General features: G+C 39.5%; 1 protein-coding gene across 1 annotated transcript in view; it reads left to right on the top strand.

The window, feature by feature from the left end:
• The window catches only part of LOC117494310 (collagen alpha-1(XX) chain), a 47,312-nt gene that overhangs the window by 1,409 nt on the left and 20,151 nt on the right, over nucleotides 1–25,752 (top strand). Inside the window, exons 2-13 of the mRNA XM_034145154.1 lie at nucleotides 3,086–3,194; nucleotides 5,132–5,236; nucleotides 7,832–7,975; nucleotides 11,296–11,475; nucleotides 13,549–13,746; nucleotides 20,175–20,342; nucleotides 21,547–21,666; nucleotides 21,771–21,935; nucleotides 22,428–22,586; nucleotides 22,676–22,848; nucleotides 22,969–23,098; nucleotides 24,192–24,373. Of these exons, the coding sequence (XP_034001045.1) occupies nucleotides 3,095–3,194; nucleotides 5,132–5,236; nucleotides 7,832–7,975; nucleotides 11,296–11,475; nucleotides 13,549–13,746; nucleotides 20,175–20,342; nucleotides 21,547–21,666; nucleotides 21,771–21,935; nucleotides 22,428–22,586; nucleotides 22,676–22,848; nucleotides 22,969–23,098; nucleotides 24,192–24,373 (1,824 nt within the window). The 5' untranslated portion in view covers nucleotides 3,086–3,094. The remainder of the gene's footprint in view (nucleotides 1–3,085; nucleotides 3,195–5,131; nucleotides 5,237–7,831; nucleotides 7,976–11,295; nucleotides 11,476–13,548; nucleotides 13,747–20,174; nucleotides 20,343–21,546; nucleotides 21,667–21,770; nucleotides 21,936–22,427; nucleotides 22,587–22,675; nucleotides 22,849–22,968; nucleotides 23,099–24,191; nucleotides 24,374–25,752) is intronic.

The following is a 25,752-nucleotide window of genomic DNA, read 5'->3' as shown; positions in this document are numbered from 1 at the left end:
GAAGTATCTTTGTAATTACATTTTTTTATCATTTCATATTCCAGCTATTCCTCAAAAACATGTTTTGGATATCATGCCATTCACATTTTAAATTTACATCTTAAGAAATTGTAGTTTTTGTATTACTACCCCAAGCTTCAAGCTTCAAGCTTGCATGCGGGTCAAAAATGACCCGCATGCATTTTCTATGGAATCCTATGGGAACCTTTGATTCTTATCACCTGTGGCTGTCAGGAATACATTTACTGTACACCACACAGACTACATCACAAGTGACACCTCTCAGGAAGATTATTTTACACAGCAAGATCTGATACCTGTCATAATAATAATAATAATAATAATAATAATAATAATAATAATAATAATAATAATAATAATACATTATATTTGTATAGGGCTTTTCAAGGACTCAAAATCGCTTTACAATATAAGGGAAGGTTAGGGTGGGGGGTATAGGACTATCAAAATGGATTGATGGGGGGGGGGGCAATGAGTAGACAAGAGGAGAAGAGGGAGAGAATGAGTTTTGAAAAGGGACTGGAATACTGTGAGGGTCTCAGAATAGCGGAGATCTTTGGGACAATATGTTCAAAACGTTTTTTTTCTAAATGTAAAAAAAAATTCTAAAATTCTAAATTGTGAAAAATTTAATATAAAATATTTATAATGTGAACCAAAATATAATACTAAATATTATACAAGTGATTTTTCTTAACTAAAATGACAAAAATGGCATAAAAACACATATTATTCTAATACGGGTCCTTTTAGACCCACTTATGGAAGAGTGTAGGGTCCAGTCACTCCTGCATCTAAGGGTTAAAAAGTCATTTGTGTTATGCTTTTTCATGCTTAATGTCTTATTCTCAATAGACTTATGAGCACATCTCTACAACACAATATTCAAAGTGGTGCTTTGCAGGATTCTTTGTGAAGTAATGCAAAGACAAGAAATCCATTATTATTTTATTTTCGGTAAAATAATGGACCACATACTATTGTTAAATCAAAGTGACCGTTGGAAAAAAGATTCAAAGCAGATATTCCTATTGGTGAATTCAGATCACTCAAAAGACCAGCAGTGGTAAAGGTGCCTCAGTCAATACAGCCCAAACAGAAGTGCTGATGTCCTGATTTGAATTGCTTAACTTAATTGCATGCGCCGATCATTTGTAAAGAGGAGACTATACAGTCCTCTCGGCAAAACCCATCTTCTCTTCTCTGTCTGACAGCAGGGAGATACTGTAGGTACGCACGACATGCAACTCACTTACTGTACAGTGTCAACTTAGACCTGGCAACATATAGACAAGCAGGTACATGTAAAACATGAGAAGAAGTTACATAAAGAGCTCTAAAGTCCATCCTCACATACTGCACATGATGGAAGTCGGAAAAGCCTTTAGGCAGACTAGGAGTTTCTTTTATAGGTTCTTCACTGGTGGCCTTTCCAGTCATAAGATCTCAAGTAAAAGTAGGCTCAGAAAGGAGGACATATGAATAACAGCAAATAAATAAACGATTATTTGATTAACAGCGAAGATGTAATGACACTTAAAGGTGGGGTATGTCATTTATTTCAGAAACACTTTTTTTTATATTCCATGGAATGCTCTTAATATCCCGATAGCAATGAATATATTAAATGCTTTGACAATAAATCCATAAAAAAATGTCATCTGTGGAAGCCGTGGCGCTGTAAAAAGCACGACCAATCATTTTAGCCGGCCCGGCTAAAATAACTGGATGGCCTGCCTGCCTGTCAGCCTTCCATCTGTGCACAAACTTATCTCGTGCCCTCATTGGTCATGTGCGCGTTCGTGTGTGTTAGAGGAGGGGCTCTGTAAGGAAGTCTGAAGGAAGGGGCAGATTTTTTTCGTCTGCGTATTTTCTAATTCTAGTGCACTCTAGCTGGTTTCTCCATTCTTACCTACCCTACCTTTAACTCCCAGCATATGGAGAAATGAATCTATAATGTGACTTGATATGAGATTAAACAGGAGGACAATGTGTTTCACATTCAGCTTCTTCATGTCTGCTCATTACGTTGTTGGTAAAGCTGTTTGAACAAAGTGGACATACAGTATTTGTGTTTCCGCTTTTACATTTCCTTACTTCTCCCTTTTTCAATGTAATACTGAACCCCAATTTAACCAAATCCAGAAGCGTTTTGAAATAACACTTCCAGTCAAATATCTGAGCTGCCTGATTGTTAATGTAGCTTTGTTCTGTCTGCGTTTTGTTGAACAATGTCCTTATTCAAAAAGAACAAATGTCAGAGTCAGTTGTTTCTAAAGATCATCTGCCTTCTCAACTTCTCTGCAGTTTTCAAGTCTATTTGAAAAAAATGCAGTATCTTTATTTGTTAGATTCAGGCCTTTATAATGTGCTTGTAAAACCTTTTGATTGATAATGTTGATTGACCTCCGATATGCAAAAGTCCCTTTATATAGTCATGTACACAGATCTATTGTAGCAGGGTGAAATGGCTCTAAACAACTGTTAATATATAAATGAACAATCCCAATATTTCAAATAATCTTCCTTCATGAAAGAATAAGCAACACATTCTTTTTGTTTATGTATAGCGGTAAAAGGATCCTTCTTTATTTGGAGGCATTTACTAAACATTTTGTGTGTGTTAAATGTTGGCGCTCTCAGCAGAGGCGTGTTTGTTTTACGGCCTCTTAAAGTGCCTCGTAATATTATAGCCTTGTGTGTGTCATTAGCTGTGTGAAGTTTAAGGTCTGTAATGGGGACCCAAGCACCTGTAGTCAGAGTCTGCAATAAAGAGTTCCCATGGGACAAGGCACCAGATACAAATTCAAAAAATAAAACAATATTACTAAGATATTGTATCTGCCACCTGGTAGCCTTTTAGTGGCATGAAACCTTTTTGAAATCCAGTAATGTCAAAATTCAATCAATCAAGGTGATGTTTTTCATTTAATGTTTGACTTTGTATTTTAGCATTTTATTGCAGATTATTTGACTCGACCAGTCATTTGAAAACTGTATTTATACCTAATAAATATATGCATGACTAGGTAAATACTCATTGCATTGTTATTCATGTTTGTAGGCTCCACTCATGTCTCCTCACCTCCATGCTCCATCATCATCTCTCTGGCTCATGCTGTGTTTCCTGCTCAGTGTCTTCCTGCTGCTGTCCCCAGGGGTCTATGGCCAAGGTAAAGTGCTTTCATCACAAATATAACTTCTTATTACTACAAATATTCATATACACAGCTAGAGAGGATGGTGAAGTCTATCAAAACATCTGTGTTTTGTTGTTGTAGTATATATCATTTAGCTAGCAGCAACTGCATTAGGCTAACGTTATCATTGCTAAAATGATAGTCCTGACATGAAAAATAACCTATATAATGGCATTTTGGTCTTCTGTCTTATAAACAACCATGTACCACTATTTCTTTTTGAGGAAGGACGTAGCCCACAGCTTTTTTTTGTAAAGATAAAGACTACTTGAGATGCTAGCTAGTTAGTTATTTGCACATGTTTTAATCACAACTCAGTTTAGCGAACACAATGTCTTACAATCTCACACACTTATTGTAAGATGTTGTGAAATTGTATTGTTTAGGGAAAAGCTTAATTTTTTTGTCAGGAGACAAATTGCTAGCTTGTTAGCTAACTGTATCCTCTCACCATTAATGTAAGCATCAATTATGTCATAACATCTTACATAAAACAATAATTTTATGTATATTATTACAATAATCCACATTTGCTATGTCATATTCTTCACCTTAATAGTTTATATATGATGATTACTATTATGTTGCATCACGCCATAACGCAGGTTTTGACCGGCATTTTTAAATACGGCAACTACATTTTTCATTCGATTCTAGGAAAACAAGGTTACTGTGAGCTCATGTCCGTCACCTTCTCATATCCACAATATCTAAGGAACGGAATGAAGAGGTCAAAGGTCATAAAACACTTGTTTGGGTATAACTCAATGATACGTCTGCTAAACATGAAAAGTGAACACAAATGTATAACAGGATAAAAAAGTGTAATTGGATAAATTGATAAAGAGAAATGTATGAAAACTGCAACTTGAATGGTTGGCATTCATTAATCAGGCTATAATTCAAATACATGTTGGTTTATAAGAACAGTATATCACAGTGTGGTGCTTTTCAATCATTATGACATGTTTTTAAGAATTTTCTATTTATTCATGGTTACTACATTTCATTAAAAGAAGCAATTGGCCTCAAACGTCAAATTATTTCAATGCTGAACTAAAGAATGATGGCCGCAACCAGCTACTCGTACCCCACCCATCAGGAAGTACAACACTGCTACTCTACTTGCCTGCATATCTGCCCGCCTGTGTGGAGAAGTTGTTGTTGTAAGTGGGTCTGTTAGACCTTGACCCCAGTCAGTACAACTCCCACCAGACCCTTTCTGATCTTCTGCCAGGCTCCCAAGAAGATGAGGACCCTCTAGAGGCCCCTGGCTCAAATACACACACAGTCACACACACACATGCTATTCAGAAAAGAATGTGTTGAGTGTTGAGGGTCATACGTCCACAGAAGCGATGAAGACACAGTTCTGTGATTCATGCTGTTCAAGTCTACACTCCTCTTGTCTTCTTTGCTTCCGTTTCCCCGTCCCCCCTCATCTTCTTGTCCATCTATTACCCTGCCACATAGTACATAAAAAACCCTGACACACTGTAACTCTGTGCTGTTCCTCTGACATGACCGTTGACCCTCCAGTCTCCAACCAGCGTCCTGTTCCTGTTTCTACAGCAGACGGGAGGACAGGGCATGCTTTGATGGATGAGAGGCCAGCTGGAAAGAGGGATGGATGGAGGGCGGGAGGATAGAAACATGAAAGACGCTGCTTGTTAGGAAGCCCCTGCTGGAAATTATGTAGATGAAGTCGAAACAAGACACAGATTTGATTTAGGGAGAAGGAAGCGAGAGGGGTTAGGCCGTCTTAGAACGGGAGCTTCACAGCTTGTTTCTTTGATCTTTGAAAAGCCTGCAACTGTCTCTTCCTCTTGACCCACATCATGGACTAGACAGCATGTACACACATACATAATAAACCTTTGTTGTCTCCCTTTGTCTCTTGGACTTTCAAGGTCGTCTTAAGCTGACGGTTCTGTCTGAGGACAGACTGCAGATGAAATGGAAGGAGGCCGACGGACCTGTTCAGGGCTACAAAGTCAGAGTGAAACCCATCTCAGGTGAGACTTCCTCGGCTCTTAGAAAAATACATATTTGTCTCATGTCCTTTAATTCCATTTACGGGAAAGGGATGCATGCTTCCATTTTTGGGGGAAGACCCTTCCTATTTCCGCCTCACTATGACACTGGGTATTAAGTGAAAAAATACCTGCAAAGCACTCTGAATTTTAAGTACCCAGCATTATCAATTGACTTTATATAACACGCATTCTCGAGTGTGCAGAGCTGCCCATGAGGAGGTCATGTGAAATGGTTTTAAGAGAAGTCAGGAAGTCTCTAGGAATGGTCAAACAAACATAGCACTTTTACCCAGGTGACAAGTGTTTGTGTCCCGTGTGAAAACCATAATCCATTTTTTAAATGTTATTCCAAAATAACTTTCATTTCATAAGAAATCGTACAAATAGTTGTATGAAGAAACATGTGTTGATGAACTTGACAGGCCCTCACAGAGCCCTGACCCCATCCAACACCTCCAAGATGAACTTGAATGTCAAGTTTTGGCCAGGCTTTATCACACAATATCAGTGGGCAACCTCACTAATGGTCCTGTGGCTGAATGTGAATGGAAGGGACTGAGGTAATTGATCAAAACAAATATTTTTGATTGAGACTTTTTCTTTATTCGGTGTGTACCAGGTCTGCTCATGCAAACTGAAGAATACTGTGTGCTTATAGGTCTCAGGTTTCACCAGATTGCCTCAGGGTTTAGACCGGGACAATAGACTTAGTGCTTGTTGACCTGAGTATAGACTACTTTCAACCAAATAGCCTGAAACTATTTTGATTTTCATGATTGAAACACTTGGTCCTGTCATGATACAATATTCAGACTGCAAGTGTTAGTTGTACATTTTCTGGAAAAACAAATACACTACATAACAAACAAACACTAACAAAGCATACATTGGTTGTAAAGGGAGTAGTGAATGAGGAAGCGATTTCACACAGCCTTTGATTCTCCTGCTTTGGAATCACGCTTGCCATCAGAAGCATCTGCCTCTGGCTCTGCTTATTTAAAGGGAAGATAAGAAAGGAATAAAGGCAGCATTACAACATCAGATCAAATGCTGTGTGTGTTGTTTAGCTTCAAAAAGATAACCCTTCACCTTCTGGTAAAAAAAAGGTTTCAACTTCTGGGAAATCTGTTTGGTGAAAATACACTTTATTTTTGCATGTGAAACACCAAGAGATGTCATTAAAGTATTTACAGAATCCAAAAATGTATTAGCAGGAAAAGCCAATAATCTGATCCTACACTTAGTGAATCAGCACAGTCCCTTGATTTCCTCTTCTCTTGTTTGAACATGTCATGTTCAGTTGCTTCCCAGGTGATGGTTTGGATAAGAAGGCAGCTCCTCTCCTCACCTCCACCTTCACATCTGTGATTCTTAACTTCATCTTTAACATTGATTTCTCTCTGTCACCCTCTTATCTGCCATTCCTCTCTGTGCAGCTAAGTCCAGGCATGTCTCAAAGAAGGACACAGGGGGGGGGGGGGCTTAGAGAAAGAATTCAGTCAACGTGAGACTTAAGGTGTTGGGTCTGGGAGAGGGGGGCAGTACGAGGATGAAAAGGTGGTGTCGATGTGATACACAACAATACTGGTTTTGAAAAAGTCTTGAAGTGTAATTAAACTATTACATTTCACTTGTTGAAACCTGCAGGACCTGCCCCAGACATCCAGGGCCAGTAGACTGTGGCCTTCAGTACTTTATCACTTATCATCTGATATTGTTTTAAAAGAAGATTGTGTTCAAATATGTTGAAACATTCAGTCTGAAGTGTGACAAATAATATGAGAGCAAGTAGACAACTGAAGCAATTATTGTAATTATTGTATCATAAAAGAATGAAGTGGTTAAACATCTTTCTAACCCACTAACAATAAGAATGGGGACTAGCCAGGTGTGCTGCTTTATTCCTTGTATGATTGCTCTACTTACGCTGACTCAGATCAAATCCTTACATTTGCTGATGATTCAGTGTTTTGGTAATTAACAAATGATGAATCAGCATACAGGAGGAAGGTGTCTGATCTTGTAAGACGTTGCAGCAATGATAGCCTTCAGCTTTGTTTTGGAAAAAGAATATCATAGACTTCAGAAGAGGGAAATATGGGAAACTACCACTATACATGGCCTGGTAACCAATAGCAAATATGAAAGCATTTACATTTCCTTGATCCTAAATGAGAAAGCTATCTTTGTAAAACCTTAAAGATGGCTCATCGGAGATTATATTAACAATAAGTTTGGCTTCCTAAAAATCCTTGGAACATTTTGAAAGAGATTACATTCCCTGAGGCTATTGGACTCTTGAAGGTAAAACCTTCAGCCCTTATGTTGTGATTTTGATATGTTTACATTATTCGTGTCTTTATTGTAAACCACTGAAACTTTAAGTGTTTTCTGTGTATCTTTTATATTTATGATATTCTATGTATGTCCATCTGTTTTATGTGTGTAACGCTTATTGGCATGCTTTGTTGATTGTTATCTTGTCTATTCTGCAATGAGCAGGCAAGTTCTCACTTTCCCTTTAGACTTAATGCCATACAGTCATTTCTCAACTCTATCTCTCGTCTCTTACAGAGGTGCCACAGCCGGAGCTGATGCTAACCACCACACGGGGCCGGGCCACGGTGGCAGGACTGGACTCCAGTCAGGAATACGCCCTCCAAGTCCTCGTGCTCAATGGGACGACGGAGAGGCTTCTCGCAAAACGCAGATTCACTAGTAAGACACACAGCGATGTTGATGAGAGGAGTTTGTTGAATAGGGTGGATGGATGGAGGTTTATGAACACAAAAGGAACAAAGACCTGAGACAGTGTGGGTAAATGACACTAGGATATCGCAGTACACCTTTCAACCACAGCACAGTGAGAGGCTCACCTGAGCTAGCTAACATTACAGCAATCTTGTTATTTACATCTATATCCATGCAGAGTTGCACACTTCCTTCTGGACGGTGATACATGATCATCTAGTTACATTATATTGGAGAGAAGGCCGAATTCTCTACTTGAAATATGTCCAGCCTGCCGCACCTCACCAAAACAATTCAGCACTACGGGTAAAATAAAAATAGGTGTGGGTTTTGGGGTAAACTGTCCCTTAAAGCTGTGTTAACTTTGCCATTAAAAAGTCCATTATGGATATGCATGTTATTGACTCACTATCACTTCTCTATGTACAAGTGGTTTTAAAATACAGTACTGTTTGGTGCTAGTGGCTTAGCATTTTTACTTCAGATATCGCCGCAACATAATACATAGACATCTTGACATAACGTGAACACTGTAACCATTTCACTTTCGGTCAAAAGTACATTTACTTTGTAAATGTTGTAAACCAAAATTCTGTCCACATCTTACACAAACGTCTTTTTAAAATGGGATATAAAAATCCACAGGCCTGATCCGATTTACAGTGTTGACAGGAGATGAAAGGTAATGGTGTTGACTTGGCTAGTGCTGTGAGATAACATTGGCAAGACAGCAAAGACCTACTAAAGGAAATGGTATTGACATTTCTTACATTCTTACACTTTATTGGAGTTTGCAGTGTTTTCTTCAAGGCCCCACCCAATGAAAGACACACACACACACACACACACACACACACACACACACACACACACACAGGGTACAAATACTACTCTAGCTGGATTCCAGGCTGACAGTGGGTTCTGTTTGAAGTTGCTGTGTGTGCTTACTTAAGTGCAGTCTGTTCCTGGGTGTTAAAATCCTCTTGGCCCAACAAAGGTATCCATAACAGCAAAGTTGCCCTGACAATAATGTGTGACTTTGTTTTTGACAATCATCATCAGAAGGGACTGGGAGAGGATGGAGACATATTGATAAAGCATCACCTTTGTTTGAAGGATTAGGATCTGCGTAGGAATTTGCATGAACTTGTGCACTTATTGTCCCTCAGGTTATTTAGACATCCCTGTCTCTGCTTTTAACACAGTTATTTCCTGCAGCAGTGACAAGAAAACCCATCACAGTTCTCTGTCAGCTGATGGCCCTGATTTGTAAAACCCTTTTGACATTTTATTGTCAGACTCCCCTTGGCAATATATTCTAGCCTCTGATATGTGGATCCAGTCCGTGGTTGCTTTGAGTGATAGTAGGTTACTGTGTCGAGTGGAGCGTGTCCAGGCAAGTCTTGGAACATGTTAACTTGAATATTTGTAACACCGCCTGTCTCTCTGGAATGATGGCAGTCTGGGAATTCCTTCCTGATGCGTCGCGTTTCCCATTGGATTTAACCCCCTCCGGGCTAGTTTCCTTCCTTGAGAAATGTCACCCTCAATTTGCTGTTGTTGACCTTGTCTCTTGACTCAAGGCACAGATCTGCCTACCCGACCTGGTGATGCAGTTGAGCCAGAGGAGCGATAACATAACCAACAGCAAAGATGTTTTGTCTTTTTTGACATCTCTGATCCTTAATGTGACAGAAACTGAACAGAATGAACTTATTTACACTTTATCCTTTTTTTCTTTTTTTTTCTTTTTTTTTTTTAGTCAATTTATTGAACATGTCAGAAACAAAACATACAACAATAATAATAAAATATATATATTCTTTTTGAGGATGTTTCATTAACAGTGATATACCAAGATAATTCAAGAAAAATAAAATAATTACCACATAGTAGAGGTTCTCTTTAAATTCTGCATTCAGAATGTATTATTAAGTATTAGCATTAGCCCAACCACTTCACCACTACCTCAAAAGAAAGTACTCATTAAACAACAGTCATACATAGAGTCAAACAATTACATTTTTTATTGTTGCATTTATGTGTAAGCAACACTTTGATTTTACAGCTGTTAAATGTGTGCTTTTAAATACTTTACATACTGCTGGCAACCTTGTGAATTTTCCTCTGGAAAATGGATACATGAGAAGAATCACACATAATAAGTATATATTGTATTATTAATTTGGTCTGCAACTATGAACTGAAATTGTCAATATATAATGAGTGAGGTAAAAAAAATATACTCCCTGACGTAACCTCTAAAAATATTACAACTAGTAACAACTGTTGGATGGATTGTCATTAAATGTGACATACATGTACGTTTCCCCTCAGAAGGGTTATAACTTCGGATGTTCACATAACCTTTCACAGAAGCCATTCTCAAAATCTGTGTTTGTCTAAGACTTCGGTTTAAGGATAAATACCTGCAAAATGAATGAAATTCCCATCATCCTTATCTGGCCTTTGTATTTTCATTGCAATTTTTTGGATGCTAACACACAGCTAAAATGGTAAACATAGTACATATTATAGCTGCTATCAACATGTGTTAGCGTTGTCAATGCGAGCATGGTAGCATTTAGCTCAAAGCTTTTCTCTGCCTATGTCGGCCTCTCAATGCCGATAGTGGGACTGTGAACTCTGTACTTAATGTTTTATTTGACCGTGATTGGGACATTTAGCCTGATCTGGTCTGATATCAGTGAGACATTTAAAATGTGTGCACTCACTCTAGGTATCCTTGTGTGATGCTGGTGAGAACAGTTGAATTAAAAACGTTTATGAGGTAGTTTTAAAGGGGACCTATCATGCAAAATGCACTTTATGATGTCTTTTATACATAAGTATGTGTCCCCGGTGTGTCAGGGAACTCACGCAGTGTCAGAAAATAAAACCCTCTCTCTTTTCCTCCGTACCCAAATCTCTAAAAACGGGGGAACAACGGAGCTGATCCAGATTTGCTGCCGATATGACGTAATTTCGGAAATGTGTGCTGTTTTACATTTCTGGGTGCATTGAACCTTTAAACCTATATCCTTTGTTATTAAGATGTAGCGGAATTGTTTTGGTAAGTAATTATTAGATGGCAAATGTATCCCGTCAGTGAAAGGCGTTATAAATTAGCTGGATATTGGTATATCATTTTAATGTAGTTTGTTTGATAATATTTGACTCTGAAAGGTTTCCGGTTGCCTGCCCTGCTGACATCAAGTGTTACAGACTGTTACATAAAATGAATAAAGATGACTCTTAACTGATTTTCTGCTATTCCTCTCTTCCAGTGGAGGGTCTGCGGGATGAGGAAATGATCCGCAGCGGTAGTCGAGAGCAGAAGAAGAAGATATTACCAGGCGGGTCGGGGTCTGGAGAGCTGGACGATGTGACGGAGGCTCTTATTGGACTGCCAACAGTTCTGTATCCGGACCCCACCACCAACCCCGCTGCTGCTGCTCCGACTACAGGTAGTGCATGTTAGTAGATATTATAATAACACTACTTACCACACATCTCTGTAAAATTACAGTATGGTTTGGCCTATTTAAAGCTAATGCACTTGCAATATTCCTTCCATTGTGGATTCTTAATCACTATAATTGCACTTGTTGAAAGATAAAAGCATCAGCGCAATGGAAGGTGATGTAATGTAATGCACAACTAACCCCGCACATGGTAATGTCCTCAGGGCTTGAATGTGAAAGGAATTATGATTAAATAGCAACATGGGATAGTGGAATGGATCTATCATCTAACGGATGGTTAGATCTAGTTCAAGCTCTCAAGAAGTCCAGCTGACAGTTGTCCGCTGTTTAAAATCTGCTCAAAGATGGTTGGTCAACCCTGTCAGAGACTTTATGAGTCAGCATACTATAACAACCTAATAAGGCTGTCCAACAACATCATCTCGGACCCAAACCATGTTCTGAACAGCGAATATGAACTGCTAACATCTAATCGGAGATACAGGGTCCCGCGATTCCAAAAAGTCAGAGTGAAGCACTCTTTGTAAACCAGTCAATCCTCACAGTAAATACAGAGCTGAATCCCAGATCAAATGCACGCTAATGGCTCTTTGAGCATGTTTTCTCTCAGTGATTGTGATGTTATGTGAAGTGTTTGTTTGGTTTTTCATGTCTGGATATTTGTCCATATTGATGTTACACATGGATCTGCTGTGATGTCAAATTTCAAATTTTTACTTTCATATCGTTAACTTCTCCTGCATTACTTGCACATTAGTCTTGCACTATTTATTTCTACTCTTGCACTATTGTTATTTTTATTTTGTATTCTTTTGTCCTATATATATTTATGTTGCATTGTGGGAGGAGCCTGTGACTTAAGTTTTTCCTTTCATATCTACACGGTTGCTGTGCATATGACAATAAAGCCCTTTGAACTTTTGAAACCTATGAGGATCTAGGCCAGTGGTTTTCAAAGTGTGAGGCGCACCTCCCCGGGGGGGCGCCAGAGAGCTTCAGGGGAGGCGCAGCGTGAGAAGAAAATAACGGGGAACAGTGAAATCTAGCTAGTTAACTTCAGCTAACTTTATGCGAGCAGCAACATGGATCGATTTTTAGTGAAATTACCTAAAGTGAGAGAGGAGACAGCATCTGGCAGAAAACATGTGTCACTGTCATGTACCCCCACCTCGCCAAAAAGGCTGTTAAAGTGCTCATTCCCTTCACCTCCACCCAGGGGCGGACTGGCCATCTGGAGAATCACAGATCACAGGCTCGGTTAGCTGACGGCCAGCACTGCCCTTAATTTGTTATGTTTTTAAACTGCAACATCGAAGTTGCGCTGACAGGCGACAGAGGTCAACTGTTACCCCGCATCGAGGCTCCCCCCCATTGACAGTTCACTAGCACCAGCACCCCCCCCCCCCCCCCCCACCCCCCCCCCCGTTGACAATTCACTTGAAATGCAATTGAATACCCCTGCATTATAGCAACAATAATAATAATAGCAATTGGGAGGGAGGGCGTGGCTGTTCTTATGTTCTCTGAGGGGAGGCTCACCTTCCCACACTTTGAAAACCCCTGATCTCATAGGCAAACCACCAATGTAAAAAAAATACAATAAAAACTGCAACAGAACATTATCTCTATCCTCTGATATTCCTTTGTCATTATATCACTATTAGACCGACAGAGATGCTGCCAACACACACACCATACCAAAAAAAAGCCAGTAGACTAAGTGCAGTATACTGTATTTAAACAGACCTACACCAAAGCGCTTTCAGAGAAATACACACACAATAATGACAGCCCAACACAGGAAACAAAGACGGAAGGATGAAGAGAAAGGTGTGTCTAGGCGTTTGTTAGCACTGGTTGATCTTTTATACCATAATGAAAAAGTTGTGACCATGAATCGTAAACAATAATGTTCAAGTGTAGACAGGAAACTTTTCAATTTGATCCTTCAAATGGGTATAAGATCAACAGTTGATTTCCTGTCAGCCTCAACTAGTCCCCTAAACAATCTTTGCTTATCTCAATGTCAGCTCACCCATGTGTTCTGTCCTGCAGAGCCCCCAGCTATAGAAACCCCCTCTCAGCTCCCTGATGAGGCGCCAGAGAATACCCCCAAAGAGAAGAGGAAGAGAAAGAATGGAAAAGAGCGGGATCGTTCCAAGGGGGAGAATAAGGAGGAGCAGGGGACGACACAGGGCAAAGCAGCCAAGGAGAAACCCCGGAAAACACCCACCCCTACCCAACCAGTGACAGGTAACCGCTGCCTCTCCCGTGTTAGGAAACATGTAATTAGACTGATTTAAAATTCTTCTTTCTCCAACATTTGGTGTTTAATTGAACCGAAACGTGATAAGGACAACTCCCTTTTAAGCAGGAAGTTAAGCAGGTGATCTTAAAGAACGTCTGGCCACCATCGTCTTCGGCTCAGTTAAGGAACAAGAGGCTTGAGCTCAGTAAATGCTGGTTTGAAATGTGATGACAGTGTTTACACAGGGGTGGGACAGGTAAAGGAAAGGATAATGACAGACCCTGTCTTTCAGCTGCAGGGCGCATGTGTCCTCTCTTTCTCTCATAATTCAGAGGAACACACACATTCACATACGTGGAAACTCACTCGTCCATTTTAACACCTACGCCTACCTTTTACCTGCCTAAATGCTTAGAGCCATCTGCTTCCGGATTCAACACCATCCATTTACCCATGTACCCTTATTGGTACCACTTTATAATAAGACTACCCTTATAAAGGGGTTTATGAATAGTTTGTAATTCATTTATTAATTAGGTTGTGAACACTTTATAAATCATTAATAAGCTTTTATAAGACATGAGATAAACAGGGCAACTGTGACCGGTTGCTTGCCAAATAGAGAGCCCACATTTATCTGTACTGCTAAGCCTTATATTGGCTACCTAGCTTACTTCATCTTCTTCATCACCCAGCATCCTTGGTATCTGTTGCTCACTGAGTTGATTCTCCCCTCATCCATCTTGATGTTTCTTGGCATCTCTTATGACCATTTATTAATGAGTTACTACCATTTATAACTGCCAAAAGGGAGCCTTATTGTAAAGTGTGAAACACATCACCATTTATTAATGAGTTACTACCATTTATAATTGGTAAAAGGGAGCCTTATTGTAAAGTGTGAAACACATCACCATCTATTGATGAGTCACTAACATTTATAACTACTGAAAGGGTGCGTTGTTTTTAAGTTTAATACACATGTCCATTTGTGAATGAGTTATAACATTCACGCTGACCTAATACACATTTTTCACATGAAATGCAAAGTAAGATGCAACAGACCCAAGCAAAACATTTTATTCACACATGAAGAAAATCAGGACTCAAAGTAATGACTGTTTAGTATGACTGATACACATATTTAAACATAAAAGCTTTTCTCAGACCTAAATGAAAGACTTGGTAAGACATAATGGTACTCATACTGGAAAGGCTTTGGGTTACTCAGCACTCTCCTGTATGCCCTCCACTCATCACTAATAATGCTACTTCCTGACTTAACATGCCGTCTAATCAGAGGGACAAGATGGCATCTTGATCGTTTCTCCACTAGTTTCAACACTAGTCTCCGCATTTGTCTTTAACTCCCATCATTCCGAAGACCCATTTCTTCCTTCTCCAGGTATGTCCAAAGCGTCCACACAAAAAATAAATCATAACATCATCTTAGTTAACAACAAAATGCACACAAATTACAGTAAAAATTGTTGCACATCATGTTTCAAAATGCCATACTTGTTTATTAGGTGCATTGTATAACATAATTTCAGGATAATTATACAGTAGGCTAATGGTCCATATTGATTTTTTTTTGTTTTGTTAGTCTCTTGTACAAGAAAGTCCAGTCTATAACTGCAGAACATAGGAACTGGGTACAGTACCTTCTCCCAGACACAAATACTCAAATAAAATAGTTTACTTTATCAGCATTGACTTACTATTTATTTGATACCAATTTGGTAATACAATTAATAAAAAGAACAAGGTTTGGGTTCGTTCTTCAGATATGACTGTGACGTTAACGTGTAAGCTCAATAATGAACTCCAGCTCAATCAACCATATTGTAATATCTAAGTAATCATCTTGAAATATGACATTATTATTTGTAATATACACACATCTTATTGTGAGGTTGATTTCACATACACTACGCCGCTCTTCAACACTACTTTGACGTTAGCTTGTCTACATAATCGATTTTAAATGAACCTTAGCAATTAACCTTATCAATGCATAAAGTTACCTACCTAATCAAATATCTCTCTAACTTACAAGGATGACCTAATTTTACCAACCTCAAACAGAAGCCGTTTATTCTACAGTATTATCCCACTTAATGCTTAAAGGGCCCATGTCATGGCCATTTCCACTGATCATAATTACATTGTTGAGGTATACTAAAATAGATTTATACTGTGCAATTTTCCAAACTCACATTGGTTTCGCATACAGCATCTCTGTCAAGCATGTGTATTCAGCAGTATTCACTTTCTCCACTAAACGACTCGTTGGAGCTCTTGCCCCCCCCTCCCTGTGAGCCTAGTGTGCTCCGATTGGTCAGCTCGGCCACTCGTTCTGATTAGTCAACCACCAGAGAGGCTGCGCCCATGTCAGTGCTTTTCCCGGCTGCTCTCAGCGTAACATCAGTCTTATCATGGCGTCGGTACAGCGGTATATTTTATATACATATATATTTTTAACTGTTGTTATAGAAGAGTGTGACGGCCCCAGGGCCTTTGTCTTACGATGGGGTGGAGCTGAAGAGGCTAATCAGCACGATCACGGACACCTCCGGACACAGTCTCTCTCCAAAGCGGCTGCAGGAAGACTAGCTCTGCGATCCTCTCAACCACCTCTCTCTGCATTTACCACAATAAATGTGCCGTGGTTTTGTAAACTCGTGTATGTCTCCTTGTCTTTCCGTTGTGGCCTACGAGCTACTCTCATAACAAAGAGTAAGTTATTTTTACCCGTTATAAACTACTACTGTTTGATGAGAAATCAAATCATGGTTTGCTATATATGAATTCAGGGAAGAAAGGATAGGCCTACTAAGTATTTCCATTAAACTTTATTTTTAGAAATGTACAAAATGAACATAAATATACATATATACACACGGTATATCATTCATTCCTCCTCCTCGCATCTTGCCCGCGCACAGTCGGTGCGGTGCCTTTTAGCACGAGCCCTCAGTAGTAGTCGAAGTCCCTTTCCCGTCATGGATTGTCCGCCAGGATCTGGCTGGACGAAATCAAATGCAAATCACAAAATATTAGAGAAACTTAGTTGTTTTAGATTCGTTAGTAGTAGTTGTGTAATGAACAGCTTGCCTGCTAATATGCTAAGCTAGCTTTGTTTACCTTGGTAGCTAACACGATATGAACGTTAGCTTGGAGGAAAGGCAACTATAATGCAGTGTAATAAAACTACTATGAACAAAAGCTAGTGGTTCATATTAGGCTAGCAATAACGTGTTTATAATTGCAATCGTATACGGGTATTCTGCTACCATACAATGTAACTTGCATGAATACATTGTTTTGCGCTAGCATACAGCTAGCCTCGTTAGCTACATGCAGTATATGTACGGTCACAATGTACGGTAAATCACAGTACAGTATACTGTATGAGTATTCCGTGTGTGTGACTGCAGACATTCTCCTGCCATGACAAACATGTAAGGCCATCTGCTGACATTGTAGTTGATATATTTAAACGCTAGCAACGTAGCATCACAAAAATGTTTTTCCGACCAAAACTAGCTCTAGCTCCGTGTGTTAGATCGCTACGCCAGCTATAATGTAATTAAGTTTCGCGACTGACCGGCAAATCACCCGGAGTATACTGTCAATAGGTATTTTGTGTGTGAATGCAGACATTCTCCTGCTATGAGATACATGTATGCAAGGCCATCTGCTGATATTAGAGTTGATATATGGAAACTCTAGCAACTTAGTTAGCACAGTTAGCACTGTGTCAATGGCTTAGCAGTCCAACACAGTTTACACATTTAAACAGTCTTGTTTGATAAATACACAAATAACAATGCAAACTTACAGGTTGTATACCCAGATCTTCCCCTGCTCCAACCGGTCCAAACAAGCTGTGCATATCCGGCCTCAAACTGGGCAATGTTTTGGAAGCTTTCGTCTGTGAAATGCCGGTTCTTCGAACCTCTGGAGGAGGAACACGCCGCTGCTGGTGTGGCCATAGCTCTTCGGGATTGGTCCATTTCGTTCCGGGTACCGCATGACATCAGGCGGTACCCGGAACTAAATGGAAGACTCAAATGGGCAGTGACGTATCTCCAACGAGGCGTTTTGGGGAGGTATTTTCTGTGTTAGAGTTTTACTCGCTACAGGGTGTACTTTGAGGGTTTTGACTCTGCACACCGTTTACATGCATAAAAACCTTCATAACACACAAGGGGACGGGTAATAACCGGAAAAGCATGACATGGGAGCTTTAACACTTCTCTATTACGTTTTAACTTGGAGGCATCGTTAGCACAGATGTAGCTACCACTTGCTCACTACATGCTAACCCAAGCCTTAACATTCATTAACGTTAGCTGACTAAAAACATAAGCAACACATAAATAAAGTACTCGAATTTCACTTACCGCAAAACCGCATTCATGCACCGTCTGTTTTAAACGTGGAGCGAGTCACAATAGTCCGATATAAGCATGAAGAATAGTCCACAAGGCACCAGCACAACAAACACGGCAGAGTTCAAGTTATGTTCCTCGGATGAGTTGAGCAGGCAGAGTCCCTGTAGCATCACAGAGCTGCTAGCAGAGCAGAAAGCTAACAGCAGCAGTCACTGGACAGACCTGTCACTCAATGTGACCACGCCCTAATTTATGCATAACTTTAAGGCTTAATATAACTTAAAGAAATTATAAATGGTAGTACTCATTAATAAATGGTGATTTGTTTAACCTGTTTCACACCTTCCCCCCGGTACCGGGCGGATAAACGCGTCATTTGCAGGAAACAACGTCTAAGGAATCTTAATATTGAATAAAACTATGAATGTGTTATATCCATGTAACGGGAAGAAACTCAGCTAACTGATCTTTTTAATTTTTTTTTTCAAAAAAAACCCACAATGCTAGCACTCAGCCTCTGAATTAGCCTCGATCGAAAAAACGGGACCTACAAAGGCACTTAAACTCACTCATAACTCCCTTATTACTTATCCTAGATGCACAGCCAACCACTCGTTTTTGGTGTCCTGGAGACACTGAATCTACCGGTGCCCACCTCAACACTCAGTGATAAACATTCGCGACGCTATCAACGAAAGCGTACATCATCACATGTGGAGCTAAGAAGCTAAACATGTAAATATGGCTTACCTTGGTCAAAAGTGGTCTTCAATGGCATTAAAACGATAAAAAAACGATGCTGCAGTTAATCCATAGGTTCATCCTATGTGTCTGTGCCTTCTTTGAAATTATTTCTGATAATCCATAAGCAATACAACTGCGTTTTAGTTTCCAAACTCCAGAAGGAGACATTCCTCCAGTTTGGTTTCGTTTTCCACACGCGAAGCGGCCACATTTTTTCTTTACAATGTGTGTGTATGTGAGTCTCCTCCTTCGATTCTATTGGCTCTAACGGTCACAAGGGTATGTCAACCAACCAAATCGAGCAAGGGGGGCCAGAGATAGGTCAAATCCACCCAAATGACCCCAGATGGCCCAGTTTTTGGCTAAATCTCTCTAAAAAGGTCAAATTTCACTTGTTTTGCATCAATCTTGATACAGGGTACTTATTATATGTTGTACTTTGGATTCCTAAAGCTTTTAGTCTACTAACCCATCATCCAAGGGTAGTTTTCACTATCTGTAAAAAATAATTTTTGGACGGACACTATAATTTACAGTTTTTTACTATGTAAAATCTGAATTTTCTTTAAAATAAAAAACATTTATATTGATTCTGACACTTCTACATCCAACTCACAGGTTTATCATTACTTTGAGAAAAAAGATTATTAATTTAACCCTTTTAGAAGGGAAGATATGGTCATTTGTTCTGGGAATGTCATTTTCGAGCCTGAGACCTGAAAAACAGGCTCAGAGTGGAACAGGTTAACACTTTACAATAAGGCTCCCTATTTACCAATTAGAAATGGTAGTAACTCATGAATAAATGGGAATGTGTTTTACACTTTCCCAGGCTCCCTTTTGGCAGTTATAAATGTTAGTAACTCGTAAATAAATGGTCATAAAGAGATGCCAAGAAACATCAAGATGGAAGGGGGGGAATCAACTCAGTGAACAACAGATACCAAGGATGCTGGCTGATGAAGAAGACGAAGTAAGCTAGGTAGCCAATATAAGGCTTAGTCATCTTGCCAAATAGTGAGCCTGTGTTGACGTATGTTAGAACTGGTTTATAAATGGTTCTTAATGATTAATAAAGTGTTTAGAACTTAATTAATAACCTAATTATGAACCCTTTATGAATCCTTTATAAGGGTAGTCTTATTGTAAAGTGGTACCTACTTATTCATAAACAGATGTGTGACAAATAAAAGGAAATGTTTATCCACCAAAAGCGTCCAGCCTTTTCTTTGGCATCTGGAACACTAATCAAGTTCACAGCTAACTGCATCATGCTTCCTTTAATCAAGGGATGTCTCCAAGGAAACCATTTGAGTGTGAGACCGACGCAGCTGCGGACATCGTGTTGTTGGTGGACGGCTCCTGGAGTATCGGGCGTACCAACTTCAGACGGGTTCGAGACTTCTTGGAGAGCCTGATGACACCCTTCAACATCGGGCCGGACCACATTCAGATCGGTGAGGATCAGAGAGTGGCAGTGAAGCCTAATGTCTTCCTCTTTGTGGGTGGTATTACGATACGATACGATATTACTTTATTTGTCAGATCAAGTCTGAAATCTGAAATTTGACGTGCGTCATAGCAGCTCCATAAAGCAGTATTCATAAAGACACAGTGCCACATGGAGGAGATCCTAAGTCTTTGTCATCAATGAGACTGCATGTTGCAGAGGAGCAGACTGTTTAACTGTAGCGGTACGATTTGATATGATGCGATTTATACTTTTCTGTCAGATCAAGTCTTGCATGTTGTGTTTTTTTTCTCGAGAGAAGTGCATTGCAATAGCATTTGTTATGACATTTGTATTACTGAATTTATTGACAATTTATTTTATTTCTGCTATGAAAGAATTCATAATTTTTTATTAGGAATTGGAATTGAAAGATACATAAAGAAAAAGAAAATTAACTAAAAGAATAAATAATAGTAAATACATGTGGAAATAAACAAATATTTGTTTTACATGTGAATTACATATTTGAAATATTCGAATGTAATGTTCTTTAGAACATTTTGTTATTATTATTTATTTTTACCTCTAGTTATTCTTTTCCATATTTCCCAACCAAGTCATCAATAAACTGGTTTATTACCATTTTTTATTATTGACTATTTTGTACCTAGCAACCACTGAGAAACTCTTAGCAACCACCTGAGCAAACCAACTGACCGTTTAGCTCCTTCAGCTAATACACAACGCCTTTCAGTGCACTTCTGCTCACTTCAGAGCTTATTTCAACACTTGTGAGGCTGACTCACTTTATTTCATTTCTATAAAGTAGATTTTCTACAAATTCAAATGCTTCTTCCACTTTACCAAATGCTTGTGTGTCTTCATTTATTTGATCTTTTCTCACTTGTGGTTCTGATTGTATAGGTTGTACAAAACATCTATAAGTAAATAATAAACAGCATTTTTTGCCTGTAATTCAAAGTTTATTGTTTTTACTCTCAGAACTGAAAGGTTGTTTGATTCAATTATTTTATAGTATGCCAAAACCTTTACGGATACTGTCTGCTCGCTTTTTCTCAGTGAAAACAAAAAATTGAGGGAAAAAAACAAGGATTTAAAAATCAGTCACTTAAAGTATTATTTATTTACCTTTACTAATGGCCACAAAAAGTAATACAATCTTGTTAAATATTTGTATTTTCTCCCAGGTCTGACCCAGTACAGCGGAGACCCCCGCACAGAGTGGCATCTCAACAACTTCACTACCAAAGAGCAGCTTTTGGAGGCAGTGAGGAATTTCAGATATAAGGGTGGAAACACATTTACAGGTAATCACCCTATACTCCTTCGTTGCTGTCTGTGTTTGAGTCCATACAATACACAGTAGACTATCGTATGTCTGTAAGTAGGTAACCCTGCATCCATCTCCCAGGCCAGGCGCTGCTCCATGTCATGGAGGAGAACATGAGGCCAGAGGCAGGCGCAAGGTCAGCTACACCTTTTTTCCTGGTCTTGTTGACCGATGGTAAATCTCAGGATGATGCCATTGCTGCGGCAGGCCGCCTGAAGAATGCCGGCGTGGAGATCATCGCTGTAGGTGAGACTAAATACTTTTAAATGCATCTACTTAGGGTTCGAGTTATGTGGGAGCCAATGGGAGCTGAGCTCCCATAAGGAGCTAATAATGAGCTCCTATGAGAGCAGTGAAATCATACATCTGTGGGGGTCGCTAATACATTACCAACAACCATTATTTTAATCACAAATAATGCATGTGTCAATGTAATGAGTATTATTTACATTAACGAGGTAAATAGGCTAAACGAAAAACATGTTTTCCAAAAGAACTACGCATCGTATTCTCTCTTGAATGACAATATGCCTGCACTTCACCTCGAAGGTGCGCAATAAATTATTGCGCAATCTATGCCTGTGAGCGTACTGCGCGAGCAGAGATGAAGTGTGTGTGCGTAGTTGAACCTTTTCATATTTAAGCTTGTAGCAAGTAGAGGGCTGCTGCTGCTGCTAATCTCTATAATGCTTTTTAAGCAAATTGGGATAAGCAATTTTGTAACTTTGTGTAATTCAGGTGTAAAGAATGCCGATGAGGCCGAGTTGAGACAAGTAGCGTCGGAGCCTGTGGATCTGAACGTCTACAATGTCAATGACTTCCCGCTGCTCAGCAAACTAGTGTCACGACTGGTCCACATCCTGTGTGGGAGGATAGAGGACCGCGGCATCTCAAAACGTAACACATCTATCTGGCTAATCAGCCTTTCGTCCTACTCAAACCTTACTGTATTCAACATGGTCATTTCCTTGCTGCTGTAATTTCAGGAATGGAGCCTGGGCCCACAGTAGACCCAGCCCTCTCCTACCCAAGTCCTTCTGATCTCCGCTTCTCTCAGCTGGGCTCCAGAGAAGTGCAGCTTCACTGGACCAATCCTGCTGAAGCTGTCCAACAGTTCAGAGTGGTCTACCACAGCGCTGAGGGCCAGAGTCCACAGGAGGTCAGAACCAAGCGGCAACCTCTTGCGCTGAAAAGAGAAGCCAATGGTGTCAAAAGTCCAATTGTATGAGAAAATTACCCTATTTCTTACTTGATTTATTTTTGTTACGTTTGTCCACAGGTGGTGTTGGGCGGCTCAGAGTCCACTGTGCTGCTGGAAGGCCTCTCCTCTCAGACACTGTACCACGTGTCTATCTTCCCTGTGTATGAAAACAATGTTGGCCTGGCCCTCAGAGGAACCGTCACCACATGTAAGACTGACAATACTGCTAAACATTCTATTTTAATGGATCCATCTGTTTATTTGTAAGTGTGTCAGTTGTTTTTGCAGTATCCCAGTTAATACTGATATGAAACCTGAACGTTTCTACAGTAAGTTATGTTTTTCTATTTGGATTATATGCTGCATTTCTATCTGAATAAACAGCATCACATTCTATTTCGATAACCCCTATACTATTATACAATGTTGGCTGTAGTTCGAGTTTGACTTGTTTGTGAATAGTCCATCAATATATTGTGTTGCATAGTATATGGATGGAAGCAGGGCTTGACACCCAAATCCTTCTTTAAAAGTTACACTTTAATGTCTTTCACAATAAATGCAAATAATCTATGTGAATCACATGTCAGTTCAACGTCATTTTCCTAATTCTGCTACCTGCCACCGTAACACTACATAGGGGATATTGATCAATTTGTTCTAGTAAAAAAGCGTGCTCTCTGACGAGCATTACAAAGATTATATCCTCCAACATTACTTAGCCTGCGACAGAGGGCTAAACATAAAATACTTTTATTGTCAAGGGAGCGTATAGAGGACCAATCATTTCCCAGCGCTTTAGCTGACTATGGCATTTTATGAAAGGTCAATACAAATAAAATGTCACCATATTGTATTTTTAAGACACAGAATTGCACACCTGGAGTTTCCAGAGTGGAGTATGGGTTAATTGAGAAGAACAACATTTAAACAATGATTTTGAGTGACGGTACGAAACCTCATTATTCAGAGGAATGCACAGAACTCAAATATTGGTGTTGGCTAAAAATCGTCAGTATAATCTTTTTGTCCTTGCTGCCAAAACGTCTTATGAAGGACCACAGAGAACTATACAATAAAGGTGTAATATCTCATTATATTGGGCCCAAAAACAGTGTAATCACTGTTGTTAGTATTAAGTAGGTGGTAAAATACAGGAAACATGAATTCACAAGGTGTCTAATGAGCCTTTTTTAAATGCCCATCATCGGTTACACGTTTGTAAAACCATGTTTACAAACCCCTTCTGACAACTGGTCACCCTCTATTTTCTCTTCCTCTCTCTGTCTCCCCTCACTCAGTGCCCCTGGCCACGCCTGCCAACCTGGAGGTGACTCCTTCCTCTTACAGCACCCTGCAGGTGAGCTGGGGTGCAGCGCCCGGTGCCACACAGTACATGATCCTGTACTCAGCACTCAGCCACGGAGAGCCTGACGACGCCAAGGAGGTGAGCACTGGATCTCTCTTTCTCTCTGCGCTGAGTGTGTGTGTAGGGAGGACAATGAAAGGCCTTTATGTTGTTTTATACATGTAACACAAATGTGATTTGTAATTGTCTGGGTTATCAGCAGACAGTAAAGACAAAACATAATGATCAATCAAAGAGGAGCAAGAAAGCCCAATAAAGTCTACTTTGCACCATATTAAAGTCTGAAATTACACAAATGTTACAGATATTATAGTCATTGCAAAGTTTAAATAACTAGGCATACTTATGTGTAGCGTCGAAAATCCAAGAAATAAAACGGAAAATTAAGTCAAAGTAAAACTGCTGGCGAGGCACCAGATAGCGAATCTGACGCAGGGAAGAATCTGAAAGGGAAGACTTATGTGAATAAACAAAAATAATGACACTAAGTCATTATACATGAACAATAACTATAAACAAAAGCAGCAAGAAAATAAATGTTTTACTATAAATAATATATATATATCAATATATAGGTAGCTCCAACACTGTTTGTAGTCTGTGTTATTGATCACTCACATTAAGCACCTGCACATAGCTGTTGTGTCATCGTTTCTTTTCTCTTTTTGACTTTAGTCACAATTGGCTTTCACTAAGTCAGGATGAAAACACCTGAATTTAAACAAATGAAAGAATAAGTTAAATACTTTATGTACAATGAAAATAAGTGTATCTGTTTAACCTGTTAAGCCCGAGAGACCCCGGTACCGGGGCACTGCCGCAACATCTTGCAGGAAACAGTGTCTGAGGGCATGTTCATTTAATAAACTATGAATGTTTTGTATCCATGTAACGGGACGAAACTCATCTAACTGATCTTTTTCTTTTTTTTTTTTTCAAAAAAGAAAACCCACAATGCTAACGCTGAGCCTGTGAATTAGCAACGAGCGAAAAATGCTAACAGATTACTGCACCGAAAATCACTCACAAAACGTTATTATTTATCTTTTCTCCACATCCATGACATCGTTTCACATCGTGAGGTGACACAGAATCGAAGGGTACCCTCATTATCACTCAATTATACGAAATCGCGACGTTATAAACAAAAACGGACATCAAAACAGGTGACGCTAGGTAGCTAAAAATGCTAACATTTTTACCATGGCTCTGTAGTCTCTCCAAAGCGGTCTTCAATGGCATTAAAACGATAAAAACGCTGCTGAAGTTAATCCATAGGTTAATCTAATGTGTCTGTGTCCCTTTGATATGATTTCTGATAATCCATAAGCAATAAAACTGCTTTTCCGTTTCCAGATGTCAGAGCTAGAGATAGCTTCACTCTCATGCAAACCTCAAAGTCAAAGTCAAAGTCAGCTTTATTGTCAAGAATTCTACATGTTGTACATCCAGAAATATCGTTTCCCGCAGTCCTACAGTGTGACATATATACA

Source organism: Trematomus bernacchii, unplaced genomic scaffold (assembly GCF_902827165.1).
Source record: "Trematomus bernacchii unplaced genomic scaffold, fTreBer1.1, whole genome shotgun sequence".
Classification (NCBI taxonomy): domain Eukaryota; kingdom Metazoa; phylum Chordata; class Actinopteri; order Perciformes; family Nototheniidae; genus Trematomus; species Trematomus bernacchii.
This window is presented reverse-complemented; position numbering and strand designations above follow the sequence as displayed.